Source organism: Apteryx mantelli, chromosome 3, assembly GCF_036417845.1.
Source record: "Apteryx mantelli isolate bAptMan1 chromosome 3, bAptMan1.hap1, whole genome shotgun sequence".
NCBI classification, from domain to species: Eukaryota; Metazoa; Chordata; class Aves; order Apterygiformes; family Apterygidae; genus Apteryx; species Apteryx mantelli.
Genome location: NC_089980.1, coordinates 133,010,987 through 133,025,717, shown reverse-complemented (window position 1 = coordinate 133,025,717; position 14,731 = coordinate 133,010,987). Strand labels below are relative to the sequence as shown.

Genomic DNA, 14,731 nt, shown 5'->3' with positions numbered 1-14,731 from the left:
GTCAAGGTGCTGCCCAGGGCTGCTCTGTCCGTACTTGGGAGAGCACAAGGCACTGGCATCCCCGGGGCAGGCATCACCCTTCCCACACTGTTGATGGCCAGCCAGGCCAGGATCAGGAGGAGATGGGTGTCCTATGACTTGGGGAGGCCTCAAATGGAGACGGTGTAGACCAAAAGGTGAAATGTGGCCTGCAGCCTCCACAGGAGGTGCTGACGAAGCTTGATGTAGGTTTGCACCGGGGTCCCGCTGGCCACAGAGGGGTGACCCTGCATGTCCAGACCTCAGCTCGGGTGCACCTGAGGAGGCACTACTGTGGCTTAGCCTCTGCAGAGCCTGCGGTGGGGACCGTCCCCACAGGGCTGAGCCTGCCCCCGGCTCCGGGCGTGGGCAACCCACCCTCGCACCCCACCCCCACCACCGCCAGCCCTTCAGAGGCTGCACCCTCGCTGCCACCCAGCAACAACGCCGTGCCCCGCCCCGCCCTCACACCGGTGCCCCACAGTAGCCAATAGCCGCCAAGTCCAGCATGCACGCCCCGCCCCCGGGTGCCCGCTCTAGCCAATCGAGGCTAAGCCCAGCACGGACGGCTTCCCCCCTTCCCGGCCCCCTGCCCATACTGCCAGCGTGGAGCGCTCCACCGGGAGCAGGAGAGGTGAAAACAAGTTCTGGGTTGAGCCCTACAGGTCCAGCACACCCTAGCCGCGTCCTTACGGCGCCTCCGAGTATTCCCGCTCTAACAGAAGCGGCCCGGAGTGTCCTTTTCCCTTTCTGTCCACCCTTCTTCCCCCCCCCCCCCCGCGATGATCAAAATGGACTCGGCCGCCCCGGCTCCCTACCCGCGCCCCACCCTCGCGCGAGCCGTTTAACGGCTTCTCGCGGGCCGCGAGGCGCGGCGCCGCCGGGTCACGTGGGCGGGCGCGGCGCCCTATGAGGGCGGCGGCGGCGGCGCGGCTGCCTCGTGCGGGGAGCGGCGCGGCGGCGGCGCGATGTGCTCCGCGCCGGGGGTGCCCGGCCCCGGCACCGCCGTTTCCCTGCGGGTCTGCGCCGCGGACGCGCACCCGGAGGCGCCCGTCGTGCGGCTCTGGGGGCTGCTGGGCGAGCGCCGCGAGGACTACGCCCGCCTCCGCCGCGATGTCCAGGCCGCGGCGGGGCCGCGCCTGGCGGCCGCGCCGGACCCCACCGGACCAGCAGCCGGTGGAGCCGAGCTGTGCGCCGGGGAGCTGTGCCTGGTGGAGCTGGGTGGCCTCTGGCACCGCTGCCGCGTGGTGAGTTGCTGCGACCGGGAGTACCGCGTCTTCCTGCTCGATGAGGGCCGCACGGTGCCCGCGGCCGCCTATTACCTGGCACGGGGCCCTGAGGAGCTTTTCCGCCTGCCGCCTGAAGTGCTGGGCTGCGTCGTGGCTGACCTGGTGCTCTTTGGAGGTGGCAGGGCAGTGGCCTGCGGGGACCTGCTGGTCTCCACAACGAGGGCTGTGGAGTTTCTTGGTTACCTGCACGGCAAGGAGGTGTCTGGCCTGGTGCGGGAAGTGATGATGCCGCAGCACCTCATAGTGCTTGAGCTGCCCCAGCTCGTGACTCAGATGCACCACCTGGGCCTGGCCAAGCAGGTCACCCCCAGTTGGTTCTGCCTGATGCTCAAGCACAGTCTGGCTCATGCCCACTTGCAGAACCAGGTCAAGCTGCAGCCTCCAGCTCATCCGCTCGTAACTTCTGCAGTGCCACAGCTCCTCCGTGTTTTCCCTTTGTATCAACCTGTGTCGCCTGCCTTGGATTACTTCTACCCGCAGCTTCAGCTGGGAGTGACAGAGCCTGTGCTAGTGACCCAGATCTCTGACCCGCACCACATGTATTGCCAGTTGCAGAGCCTGTCCCAGGAGATCCATCGCCTTTCTGATACCATGCACCAGCTTTATGATGGAGCCGCTTGGGAGCAGGATTTACTACCCAAACTGGGCTCGCCCTGTGCTGCCCGTGGCATTGGTGGCCACTGGTACCGAGCTCTCCTGCTGGAGGTTCTTGCTGGGGAGCAGGACCAACAAGTGGCCCAGGTGATCTTTGTGGACTATGGCAGGAAAGAGTTTGTGACAGCTGCTAACCTGCGCCTTTTGCCTGTTGAGTGTTTTCGCATGCCAGTGGTAACTTACCCGTGTGCCCTTCAGGGTATCTCGCATGGGGGTCATGGCTGGTCCCTATCCCAGATCAGCAAACTGAAAGCCTTGTTGTTAGGCAAGGGAGTGAATGCTCACATTGAAACTTTTAACTCCTTTGAACATCTCTATTATGTGAGCCTGTATGGTGAAGATGCCATGAACTTGAACAGTCTCTTTGGGGTGCAGGCTCACTGCCTGGCTAGCAGCCTTATGCAGGTCAGGCAAACCGAGACTCGGGAGCAGCTCAAAGTAGAATCCACAGCTGAAGATCTGGGGTTGCCACCAGGAGCACCTCCTGTTGCTTTAATGCAAAGACATTTGGTGTCTGTTCCTATAGTTGGCGTGCGTCTGAAGTTAGGTGCATTCTATGATGCGCAGATCTCCCATCTCCGAGATCCATCTGAGTTCTGGCTGCTGCTCCAGGAGCATCACCAGCTCTTCAGCCAGCTTATGCAGAATATGTGGAATTTTTACTCCCAGGCCACAAACCCAGATGATGTTATACGGGACCTGCAGCCTGGATCCCTTTGTGCCAGCAGGAAAAATGGTGCCTTTCATCGAGCTGTAATCACCAGGGTACTGGACAGTGCTATAGAAATACATCTGGTGGACAGAGGCGATGTGGTAACTGTAGATGGTGGTGAGGTAAAAGAGCTGCTCCCTCAGTTCAGGGAGCTACCTGCGTTGGCTCTGAAGTGTTGTTTGGCAGGTACCTCTCCTCTGAGGGGGAGTTGGAGTGAAGAATCTGTGTCTGCATTCAGAAAGATTGTGCTGAATAAAGGATTAAGGATTCATGTTTTAGGCACACAGGGTGATAAATACGTGGTTGAAATTCTTGACCAATCCCAATTAGGAGAGAAAAGTGTAAGTAAAATCATGACCCAGGGAGGATATGCTAAATACCAGAGGTCTGAAATACCTGAGACACTACAAAAATCATCTGATCAGGCTGCAAGGCCAGGTTCATCTGCAGGATGTGCTGGGGAGGAAAACCGAATAAATATGATGGAAAGACTTGGAGGAGAATCTGATCCAAAGAGAAATGATAGAGCATTAAATCCTTGTATGACTCTGGTCAAAGATGGTCCTGTTGCCATTCACAGTTCAAAGATTAGTGAATCTGTTCCTACTGAGAAAAAGTGTAAAGGCACGCAAAACCAGCCCTCCTCTCTTGCACAGAATTATCTGGAAATGAAGCCAGGTTCTTATGGAGGTCAATTAGAAGTTGGAAGTACAGTTAATGTAGTTGTATCATATGTTGAAAGTCCTGGTTATTTTTGGTGCCAATTAAGTAGAAATTGTCATGACCTTAAGATATTAATGGCCAAAATTCAGGAGTATTGTAAGAATTCATCTCACCCACACATCTGGCCAAATCCTGTATGCTTAGCCCAATACTCGGAGGATGAAAAATGGTACAGGGCTCTAATTGTTAGTGAAGTTACTTCTACAGAAAATGTAGAAGTGATATATGTTGACTATGGCAACAGAGAGTTGGTCTCGAGAACAAATCTCCGTTCAACTAATGAAAACTTTCTTAACCTAAAGGCTCAGGCTTTCAGGTGCAGCCTTTACAACTTAATCCAACCAAAAGGTCAGGATCCTTTTGTTTGGGATGAAAAAGCAATTCTGGCGTTTCAGGAGTTTGTTGATGCCTCATCGTGTCACTTGGAGCTGAAGTGTACAATATTTGCCTTGGCTTCGATAAACAATAAAGAGCTATTTAATATTGTGGACTTAATGACACCTTTTCAGAGTGCTTGCCAGTTTCTGATAGAAAGAGGTTTGGCTAGACCTTTATCACCTCAAAAACCTCTGGCATCCTCTGTTCAGCTTCATTCTTACTATTATTCTATGCATGATATCAAAATTGGGAGTGAGGAAGACGTTTATATTACACATGTTGATGATCCATGGAAATTTTACTGCCAGCTTGCAAGATGTACGGATGTCTTGGCACAGCTTACAGAAAACATTGGTAATCTAAGTAAAATAGTGACTAGTTCAAAAACCTCGCAAAATTCTGGAAGCTTGTGCCTTGCGAGGTATACTGACAATCACTGGTATAGGGGAGTAGTTACAAAAACAAAACCTAATAAGGAAGTCTTCTTTGTGGATTTTGGGAACACAGAGCTGGTAAGGAAAGAAGATCTGCTTCCTATACCCAGTAGTGCTTATGATGTCTTGCTTTTGCCAATGCAGGCCATAAAGTGTTCTTTGTCTGATATGTCTACTGTTCCAAAAGAAGCTACAATGTGGTTTAAACAAGCTGTCTTAGAAAGGCAATTAAAGGCAATAGTGGTGGCAAAGGAATCTGATGGCAAACTGTTGATTGAGTTGTTTGATGGTAATACTCAAATTAATGCAAAACTGAAGGAGAGGTTAAGATTAACAAACAGTGCAGAGCTGTGTAGGCATGCAGAAAATGAAACTTCAGGCCCTAGAAACGCAGATGTGAAAGAGAGGAATGGGACTGCAGAATCATCATCTTTGTACTCAGGAAGGCCTCATGAAAGAAAAAAGCGGAGCCCTAGAGCCCGAAGAGGAGAAGGGAGTAGCAAAATGCACTTAAAACGAAAAGATATAAACCTCTTCCAGACTGTTACAAAGAGAGAACTGGCAGCTGAATTACTGGAGTCTGAAAAGCATGGCAATAATGAAGATGCTTTGTTACTAAATAAAGTGGAGAATAGAGACTGCTTTTCCCCTATCAAGAAAGATAAACCATCTTATGTTAAATCTGATACTGAAAGCCAGTGTATACCATTTAAAAACATATCTGATCTACCTCAGAAGAACATAGTGCCAGCTCTTAAAGTGCTAGTGTACATTTCTTATGTGAATGATCCTTCAGATTTTTATGTTCAACTGGTAAGTGACGAGTCTCAACTTAACAGTATTTCAGAAAGCTTAAACAGTAAGACAAGAGTGGAGAACCCTTGTGGACAACTCTTGCAAGCAGGAGACTTAATCAGTGCTGTTTATTCAGAAGACAGCTTATGGTATAGAGCTGTAGTAAGAGATAAGACTTCTGATAATTTGATTAGTGTACAATATATTGATTATGGTAATACTTCAGTAGTTAATGTTGGTCAAGTGTGTAGACTCCCTGAAGACTCATCATCTATTCCAGCAATAAGTATTCACTGCTTACTCAGTGGACTTAAATGTAAAAAACCTACAAACTGGGCAGAGAAAGCAATGCTTTGCTTCTCCCAGAGAACAAGTGAAGTTCAGATAACATGTGAATTTGTAGAGAAAGCTGAGGATAAATGGGAAGTTATTCTCAGTGACAGTCAAGGTATAATAACAGTGGATTTAGTTAATGAAAACCTCCCAAGTAGGGAAATATCTCATTCAACAGAAGTACTTGACAAAAGAGAAAACAGTGCTGAAGTGGTGAATGTGTGTGAGCCTTTGCCTCCTAATGAGCAAAATGAAACTTCCAATGTAAGTGGTTATAAATCATTTATCTGGAAGATACCAGAGGCAGGTCAAACAGTAAAAATTTATGTCACAGTAGTAAAAGGTCCTGAGTATTTTTGGAGTCAGGGTGCTGATACAGAAAACATAAAATACATAGAGGAGAAAATAAAGGAAGCTGAAAATCTTGGACTAAACTCTATGAATGATTGCAGATCTATTAAAACTGGCGATATTTGTATAGCAAAATACAGTGAAGATGGGAAGTACTACAGAGCAAAAGTCAGCAACATAAAAGGTGACAATTTAGTTGTTCAATATGTGGATTATGGAACTGAGGAAACTGTTGGCATGGAGATGGTCAGACAAATTCCAAGTGAATTGCTCAAAATACCTAATCAAGCATTTCCTTGCTGTCTGTCAGGATTTAATTCCTCAGAGGGCTCATGGCTTAGTGAAGCAGAAGATAAGTTCTACAGTATGACTGTAGAACTCTTATTAGAAGCTAAAGTAATAGAAAGTAGGGAAGATAAAGCTTCTGAAGTTCCTCTGTCTGTTGTCGAGCTGGAAACTTGTGGGAAGAGTATTAATGAAGAGATGAAATGTTTTTGGAAGGCCAATACAGGAACTGGTGACACAGCTTTCTTAAACCTTGAGAACCCTTTAAAGGAGAACATGGCGTCAAGTAATAATATGGATCTTTGTCTTGAAAAAGAAACTATAGCTACTTGTCAAGTACTGCAGGAAGAAGATAAAAGTGCTGTGCAGGGTGCATTACTTCATTTGAACACACAGAAGTTACATCCAAGAGACATTCAGAACAATGTAGAAGCAAACATAACAGCGGAAGCTGTTGAAGAACATATGTCTGTGAAAGCTGATGATGAATGTAAAACAGCTGAACATCAAATTAGCTTTGATAAAGAGACCCCTCTATCTGAAAAAGAGAGTGATAATGATGTGTCGCTAGAACCAACACGATATTGTTCTTTGTGTGTTTTGGGGAGTGACACAAAAGCTGCAGAACAAGAGCTATCTGAAGTACCATTTGTAGAGGATGCTGAGCTGAAAGCAGAACCGATTGGCGCTGCTTCAGCAGTCAGTATTCTCCTGGAAGATAAACAAGAAAAGCTGCTAGGATGGCCATTGCTCCGGGTACAGCCCCCTTTGGGGGATGAAATAGGCTCGTTACTGGAACTGGAACAATTACAAATGCACTCTTCATATGATGATCTGAAAGAGTTCATATTGGAGCTAGAGTCGCTTTCAGTGCAGTCCTTGCTTGGTGAAAAAACAGAAGAGGCTTTGGAGTTAGAGTCACTTGAAATGCAGACAACTCCAGGCAGTGAAGCAAAAGAGGAAATGTTGGAGCTGGAATCACTTGAAGTGCCACGCTTGAATGATGAGACAGGGGAATTGGCAGCTCTGAAATCTTTCGAAATACCATCACCGCTTCATGAGAGAGAGAACTTGGTGCCTTCAGTTAGCGATGGAGCGAAGACCTTAGAATTATTCCCATCTGATGTACAACTTTCTTTGGAAGATAAGACGCAGGCACTGGAATTGGATTTGCCTGGGGTTCATGAAGTGGAAGCTATGCAAAATGATTGGATGGAAGTAGATCCTACCCTGATGTTGTCTTTGTTTGGTGGTGGAGCTGAGAAACAACTGGAACTAGAGACCTGTGACATGCAGTTAATGCTAGGTGCTGAAATTAAGCAGCTTCTCGAGTTGGTGCTGCCTGATGTACAGCCTTCTCAGGAGGATGGAGATGAGGACTTGTTAGGGCTGGAACAGAGATTGTTGCAAACTTCTGCAAATAGCAGAAGTCAGTTTTCATTCCTTACAGCAGACTTGACGAATCAGAGGCCTGTTTGCACTGTAAAATCATGTGACTGCAAAATTGAGAAATGTAGGGAATGGCAAAAAAAGCAAGGTGGCAGTTCTGTGGAAGAATGGATGAAACAAGACTTGGCTGACTCATTTAAAGAACGTGGAAATAAACTTCTAAATGAGCAGTCCTTAGACTGTAAGCCTGTGGGTGAAGAAATAGGACAAAAGCAAAATGAAAACTTGGCTGACTGCTGTGCAGGTGAATTATCTGTTTTTTTGTTTCCTTTTGTTTTTTTAAAGGAGCTAGCTAACCAAAATGTAGTATACATTCAAATATGAAAATAACTTTTTTGGTGGGGAAAAACAGATTTTTATTCCCTAATACTCTATTAGGGCTTTAGTTTAGTCTTAACCTCAGCATTCATTGAAGGACTGTGGACACCAGAATGTGTGTAGTGTCTCATGGGTAATGTGACAGTCTAATGGGCGATAATTTTACTTTGAGAAGTTAACAGTTTTATAAATGGAAAACTATTTCTAAACAAGAAATGCCTTTTCAGGACTGTTGAGGATGATAGCTTTTTAACTATCAAATGCAAGAAGCTTGGAAGGGGTAGGGAGGGGGAGTGGGAACAGGGTTGTGAGGCAGTTAAGTGTGCTTTTTTGTTTGTTTTTCCCCACCCCCTCTTTCACTGATATGTCATCGTTTTTGTAGAACACAGTGAGTATGCTTGTAATCTAAAGGGCTTTGCTGTCGGTTCCAAATGCATGGTGTGGACGTCTCTGAAGTGGTGCGAGGCTCGCATTTTGGAGGTATCTGAAAAAGGTACCAGGGTAAGTATGGTTTGAATGCTCTTTCTGCATTCATGAGAACTGGTCCTTTTTCTGTCTTCCTCCAAACCTGAATTATTTTGCAGAAGTTTGTTACTGAAATTAAAATACTTAGTATTGAAAATGCTGATTCTGGACCTCTAGACTACATAGAAACAGTTGCCTCATACTGAGTGGATACTATATGTCAACACTTCATACCTCATTCAGGTCTTATTCCCTTAAGCTGAGTGGAGAAAACCAGAGACAAATCTCTGTTTTAAGATGTATACTTCCCCCTGCCCCCACCATGTAGTTCTGTTATCTCTGCATTGCAGGTCAATGTTCTGCTGTGCAGCTTTATTACTGTTAAATGCCCATGACATCTGGTATCATTTTATTGGCACTTTGGAAAATTAGTCTTAGAGCAATAGAAGTTTAGGAAGAAACTTTAATTATAGTGTAACTTATAATACACAATTTCAGTGAAAAATATATCTTTATTGAATGAGCGACTCTGTCAAGGTGACTGGAGGGAGTTAACTTTAATACTAATTGTAAGATAACGAGCTGCCTTCTACTGCTGTTCCCTAAGTTGTGGAATAAATAGGTAAATGAGAAATAAAACTCTCTTCAGGTACCTACTAATTTTTACTTGTGATATCTATATATAAAATATATATTTATTTTTAAGTTATAATTTAAGGCTACAAATCCAAATGATCATTTCATAGAAGTAACTTTTTTTGAAGATTGAATGCCTGAGATCAGAAGCCAACTTTTTGGCTAATAGAGTTCCTTGAGTGTCTAAAGCTCAACCTAGCTACATTCAGTAGATGAGTGTTGGTGCTAATGCCCAAGTTAGGCATCAAATGTGTTTTCCAGCCTTAGTCTCCCCAGGTGCTTGGGTTAGGATCCTCTCAGTTTAAAAAGCCTTGAGCTGGGGTACTTTAGCAGGAACTGCATGTGAAATATTTGAACCTGATCCACAGAATCACATTTAGTAGTGATATTCAGCTTTGCTAACCGTTAGTTCTTACACATCTGTTCTTCCTTGGAATATCTGAGTTCAAAGCTTTCTCTAACCTAGTGAATCCTCAATTGTATTTTGCCCACTACTGTGTCATGTAGAGTGTGCGTTTACTGAGTGTATTTTCAGGATCCACAGTTGTGCTAGATATGAGTTGGCTCTGTCTGTACAGGTTTTGAATCTTTCCAGTGGCAGTGAGGAGATTGTGGATCCTGAGAATGTGTGGAATGGTATTCCTGATTGGGCTTGCAGACCATCTGAGGTATGGTGGTGTAGTAGCTGAGAACCGGGGGAAAGAAGGGGAAAGGAAAAAAACAGACTTTTAAAAAAGGCTTTCTGAGTTTATCTGTGATTAATGTGTCACCATGAGAATAGAAGGGCAAAGTATTTCTCTTTTAGAGAACAAAAGACAACATGACCTCTTAAAGATTTATATAAGCCAATAAAACTGTCAGCCATTTGGACTATGGACAGTGAATGCAGTCTTGGGATAGTTTAGTGAACAGTGCTTGAATGAAGAAATGTTACTGGAAGACTATTTTTAATCAAGAATTTTAGAATAATGCTGAGATGCATGAATTCTCACAAATCATGCTAGCAGAATATGTAACTGGTCCGTTTTGAAAAGTATTTCCTAATTACTTAGTAATAGAAGTAATAATGAGGTTTTGAAGCGTTGTTCATGAAGCACAAAGCAATGAAGAATTCGTGTCTAGAATCTAAAACTCAGTTGATGAGCCATGTTACTGAAGATGATAGCAGAATGAATTTCCAGTTCATTATTTATGTATAACTTTTGCCTGGAAGCAAAAAAGGGAAAAGGCATCTGTAGTGAGTTATAGCAGGACAACAGTGCTGAGTAAGAGTCCAGCAGTGCTGATGTAACAAGTTAGTCTAGCATTTAGAGAAATGCATCAACAGAAAACTATTTTGGCAATTGTGCCTGCAGTTCCTAACAGAATCCCCCTTTGTTTAGGCAGTTACCCATGCACCAGATACCTTACCAGAGTCCTTACTAAAGGAGTCAGTACTTCAAGGTAAGACTACCTTAAATCTACCAAAGGGCTTGCGTACTCAGTCTTTGGATGCATTTTAATTTTCCAGTAAATACTTTATTTTAGAAAATTCATTTGAAATGCCTTTTATTGATTGTGTATTTTTCTAATTAATACTGTGTCTATAATTTCTTTTAGTGACTTTAGTTCATATACTATCACAGCTTAACAGTGATTATAGGTGATGAAAACTGCTGTTGTGTCTTGAGTAGAAATCAGTTTAGCATGTATTTATTCAACCTAGTGCATTGAGCCCTGTGGACAAGCTGGAGAGGTATGCTCAGAGTATAGGTTCTGGTAGGACTTTGGGCATGGGCAGCCACCATAATGCTTCCCCCTGCACGTGCGTGCTCGCTCGCTCTTCTGAGACATGACTGACTGCTGGACAGAAACGTTAAGGATTGCAGTTTTGGACTTGAATGCCCAAATCCCTAAGTGGATCATGGTCTCTGACTCTAAAACTGAAATAACACCATCTTAATTGTTGCAAAGATAGTTTGTGAATAGTGCGTGTAAATCTTTAATACTACTTGGAACTTTGAAGTGTTACTGAAGAACCCAAGTATCTATTCTGTGTACCAGCAAAGCCAGTAGAGGCTTTTTTTTGGTTATGCAATATTCATATAATGTGTAGAACCATAAAGTAGTTGAGTTTAGAAGGGACTTCTGGAGGTCATTTAGTCCAACCTGCTACCCCAAGCAGGGTCAGCTAGACCAGGCTGCTCAGAGCCATGTCCAGTCAGGTTTTAAATATCTCTGAGGCTGGAGACTCCACAACCTCTCTGGGCAACCTCTTCCAGCGTTGGCCTGAAGGAGACTGAATTAACATTATATAATAGTAGCATTTGCATTTTCAGTGACTGGACTGGTAACTGTATTTACATACAGCTGTGCTAAAAGCTCTCTAGTTTATGGATAGCAAATAATGAAGCCTGCAACTGATAACTTAGCTGTCAAGCAAAAAATAGTAGATCATAGAACTTTTTAAAAATGTTAAAATGGAGATCCTGTAAATCCTCCCTGTACTGTGTCACTTTTGAGGTAACACCTTTCATTGTGCACAAAAACTCTGCAAGAAAATACATGCAACTTGCAAGTACACAGCAAATACGTATTGGTTAATAAACATAGTAGGTAGCCTACTAGCATTTTAGTCCTGGCTAAATGTTAATACAGTCACTACTCTGATGTAAAAACTGCTGAGACTCTGCTCACCAGACAGTTGTACCAGTCAGGTGGGGAAGTGTGTGCCTTTGTTTCTCCTTAATGCACGGTGGTTCTTGATCTTGCTGTTTCTGTTTTCAAATATATATATTTTGTGGTTCTTATACCACTTCAGTATTTTTTCCTCTTGAGTTTCTAACTGTTGCTGTCTAAATTCAACCTCTGTCTGTTCTTAAAAACTCTGTGTATTTTTTTAAACCTTATGCACCCTCTCAGCAAGTCTTTCATAGTAAACATGAGCTGAAGTCACGCACCCTTGTTGTACAAACTGAATTTTGCTGAACACTTGGGCCATTGGCTGTAAAGACAGTTTAAACAGAATATATTCAGTCCACAGAATGCAAAAAACCTCCTTCAGTGGCTCACATTAAGCCTGCTGGGGGATGGAATGGCTTAACTCAAAACTAGCATCTGGGAACAGTGCTCGCTTAATCTGCTTGGGCAGTTTGATTATTTCAACTGTCTTGCAGTTGTTTTTCATTATACAATAACTTTTCAGAAATGTAGTCTTTAATATGGTCCAGGATGTAGATAAGCCTGAAGTTTTGTAGAGCTGTATAGAGCTATTTTGAGATATCAATGCATTTGTATATGCTTCTAGAAACACCTTGATGGGTGTAATCTTTTTATTCTTTCTAGAAAAGCAAACTGGCTGCAGTTCAGATTTAGCTGAAGATCCTTGTGTCCTCCAGCATTCCTGAAACTTGAGTGACATTACGTGTCCACCAGTATGCTGAACAAGTACCCATGTGCACAAACTTTCCCAGGAATGTCTTTTTGAGAGAGCAAGAATATAAGCAAATAACTTTCTGAATGTTTCTTTTACATAATTGAACAAATGCCTGTCACTACCATACTTCTCTGTCAAAGAATAGTGCTTGTTGGTAGACCATTTTGTTGTCAGCTTGGCATCTTAACAAAGCTGCCCTTTCTTTACTTAAATAAGAATGTGCAGCCTTTGACTGGCATTTCTTACTGAACCTTTGTGTGCACTAACTTGTACTGAGCTGTCAGTGGGCTTTCCTTGAACAAAGGTTTCTTGTGAGCTACTGTATAGGCTACTGTGTTACACTACTGCTTACTGATGTTCACTTTCTGAAAAGTTGTGTTTAAAATAGTGGCTTTTTTCTTTTTTTTTTAACAAAAGCTGAGGGTATATATTTTTTTTCTCTTGGGGAACAAAGTTATTTTGGTTTGAAGTCTTAAATTTGGTGCTCTCATTAAGCAATGGAAGAAGCTGGAATAAAGCTTGTGCTGGGAAATGCTGTCCTTTTTTTTTTATTAATGACTCTTTCCCTTTCTGTATGCGTATGTCCATATGCTGTGTGCATACAGAATGTCTTCAGCTGTACTGCAGTTAGTTGTAGCTATGCATATCTTGCAGTTACCAGTTCTGTTTTGACCCTAAGCAGTCCTCTAGAGCACTGTCAGCTGTGCGGACTCCTTTGAAACACCCCACAATAGTGTTTTTATGACATGTCCTTAACTGTGCTAACTAAAACCTTTCCTGTAAATATGAAGCAGAACTGGTAAAACAGTTCTGCTGCATGCATAGTGTGGTAGGGACCTCTCCCTAAACAGCTGCAGCTGTTCATACCTTTTGTTCTCCTCTTCTTCCTCCACATGAGGAAAAGGGATTTTTATTGGTAGGAGAGTCCTGTTGCATGCTACTACATACTATAGGTTCTTCCCTCTTTTGGAGAGCTACAGACTTAAGAATTCCAGGTCTCTGACATGATAGTCTTCCTTAGTATCACAGATCTCAACTGCTACTGCTTATTCCATAAGAAACACTTGCAAATTTTGGCTCTCTTAGAGACAAGACACAGTGGTGGGCTGGAAAGAATTTAATTAAGAAACTAAATTCTGAAAAACAGACCTTAGAGGTTGTTGTAGTCTCATGTTAAGATCACCAGATTATATAAATAATTCATTACATTAACTTAGGTTAACTGTGTTGCTTGTTCCAGTTCTATTATTGTCTGTAACCTTACTTTGAAGCAAATAGGCTACAGTTAGATGTAGTTTCCCCCTTTTGCCATGCTTATTCACTTAACAGCCCTTCTTCATCCTGGCAGCTTCAAAGAATCTCATTCCAAGAACCAGAGCCTTGCTTTAGCTATTAGCAAAGCCAACTCCTCCTGCTTCACATAGCTAGAGACAGCAGTGCTAATACCTTAACTAGGGATAAGGATGTGGAGCATTATAACATCAAGGTGGTCAAGCAATCTGCCTGGGGCATCACATAGCCCTTTTTAATAGGAACAGTAGAAGTGAGGAATGTCTCTTCCATACTGCCTACAGTAGTATTGCTGACACTAGAGAGACTAACCAGGAGTGCCCTGCTTAAAGCTCTGGTCTAAAGAAAATTATGGTAGCTACAACAGGACTGGCCATTCTAGCAGCTTTTGGAAGGGAAACACTCTGAGTATAGCAGTAAACACAGATCTTGAAAATGAAGGTGGAGTAAGTTCATATGAAAAGTTGTATGTCAGAACAGAAACTCCCTTCTCTCTTATCTTAAACTATATTCTCTGGCTTTCATTGTGACTTTTATGATGGCAGTTTTGGAGAGCGTCTTCCACTAGCAGATCGCTAGCTAGAAGGAGCAAAAAAACTGCTCTTACTCGCATTTGTTGCCAGAGCATAGCTGAAATACTTCAGGTAGTTTGAAGAAAGTTTTTCATTTGTTACTGAACTGCAAAAAAGGCTTGCTGGATGCAAATTGATTTGAAGCTTGGCTTTAGTTGAATTCCTTGATGCTTAACCTATCTTTGTAAGCTTGGTTTTAAGTCAAAACCAGAAAGAATGTTTAAGCTGCCACCTGAAGTGACTTTTTTCCAGCTTCCTAGAAAGCAGAGGTTATCCTATTACAGTATTTCAAAGAATTCCATTAATTCATCTGAATTAAAAGCCTTTTTACATTTTGACAGTGTAGCCTGATGCTTTTTTTGTTGTTATTGTTCCACACCCCAAAAGCTGTGTAGGTGACTAACGCTATCCTATATCACAGTAATATCTGGTCAGCATTAGTGTCATGATGTCCATGGTATTTACAAACTTTTGTATCAGCTATTCAGGTTGAGCTGGAGACAAATCAATATTGGTGCCAGGAATAACATTGGGTCCTATGCCATCCACAAGAGAATCCCACTTACTGAAATCTTTCTTCAGACCTATAAAATATGGGAGGAAAAAAAAAAAGA

The 14,731-nt window shown here is 43.4% G+C and overlaps 2 protein-coding genes across 8 annotated transcripts in view; one reads left to right on the top strand and one right to left on the bottom strand.

The window, feature by feature from the left end:
• The first annotated feature begins 986 nt into the window (after nucleotides 1-986).
• On the top strand, nucleotides 987-13,306 carry TDRD6 (tudor domain containing 6). The gene is made up of 5 exons (XM_013955615.2): nucleotides 987-7,665; nucleotides 8,122-8,240; nucleotides 9,419-9,508; nucleotides 10,223-10,283; nucleotides 12,165-13,306. Exons 1-5 carry the CDS (start codon nucleotides 987-989, stop codon nucleotides 12,224-12,226), a joined length of 7,011 nt encoding a protein of 2,336 aa, XP_013811069.2. The 3' UTR covers nucleotides 12,227-13,306.
• Nucleotides 9,527-14,731, bottom strand: part of PLA2G7 (phospholipase A2 group VII) — a 23,694-nt gene continuing 18,489 nt past the window's right edge. For 6 of the 7 annotated variants that reach the window (XM_067294386.1, XM_067294385.1, XM_067294384.1 and 3 more), the window contains one exon: nucleotides 13,358-14,701. In XM_067294386.1, the coding sequence (XP_067150487.1) occupies nucleotides 14,598-14,701 (104 nt within the window). In that variant the 3' untranslated portion in view covers nucleotides 13,358-14,597. Of the gene's footprint in view, nucleotides 10,047-13,357; nucleotides 14,702-14,731 lie in introns of those variants that run through there. The other variant, XM_067294387.1, reaches the window with a different exon arrangement.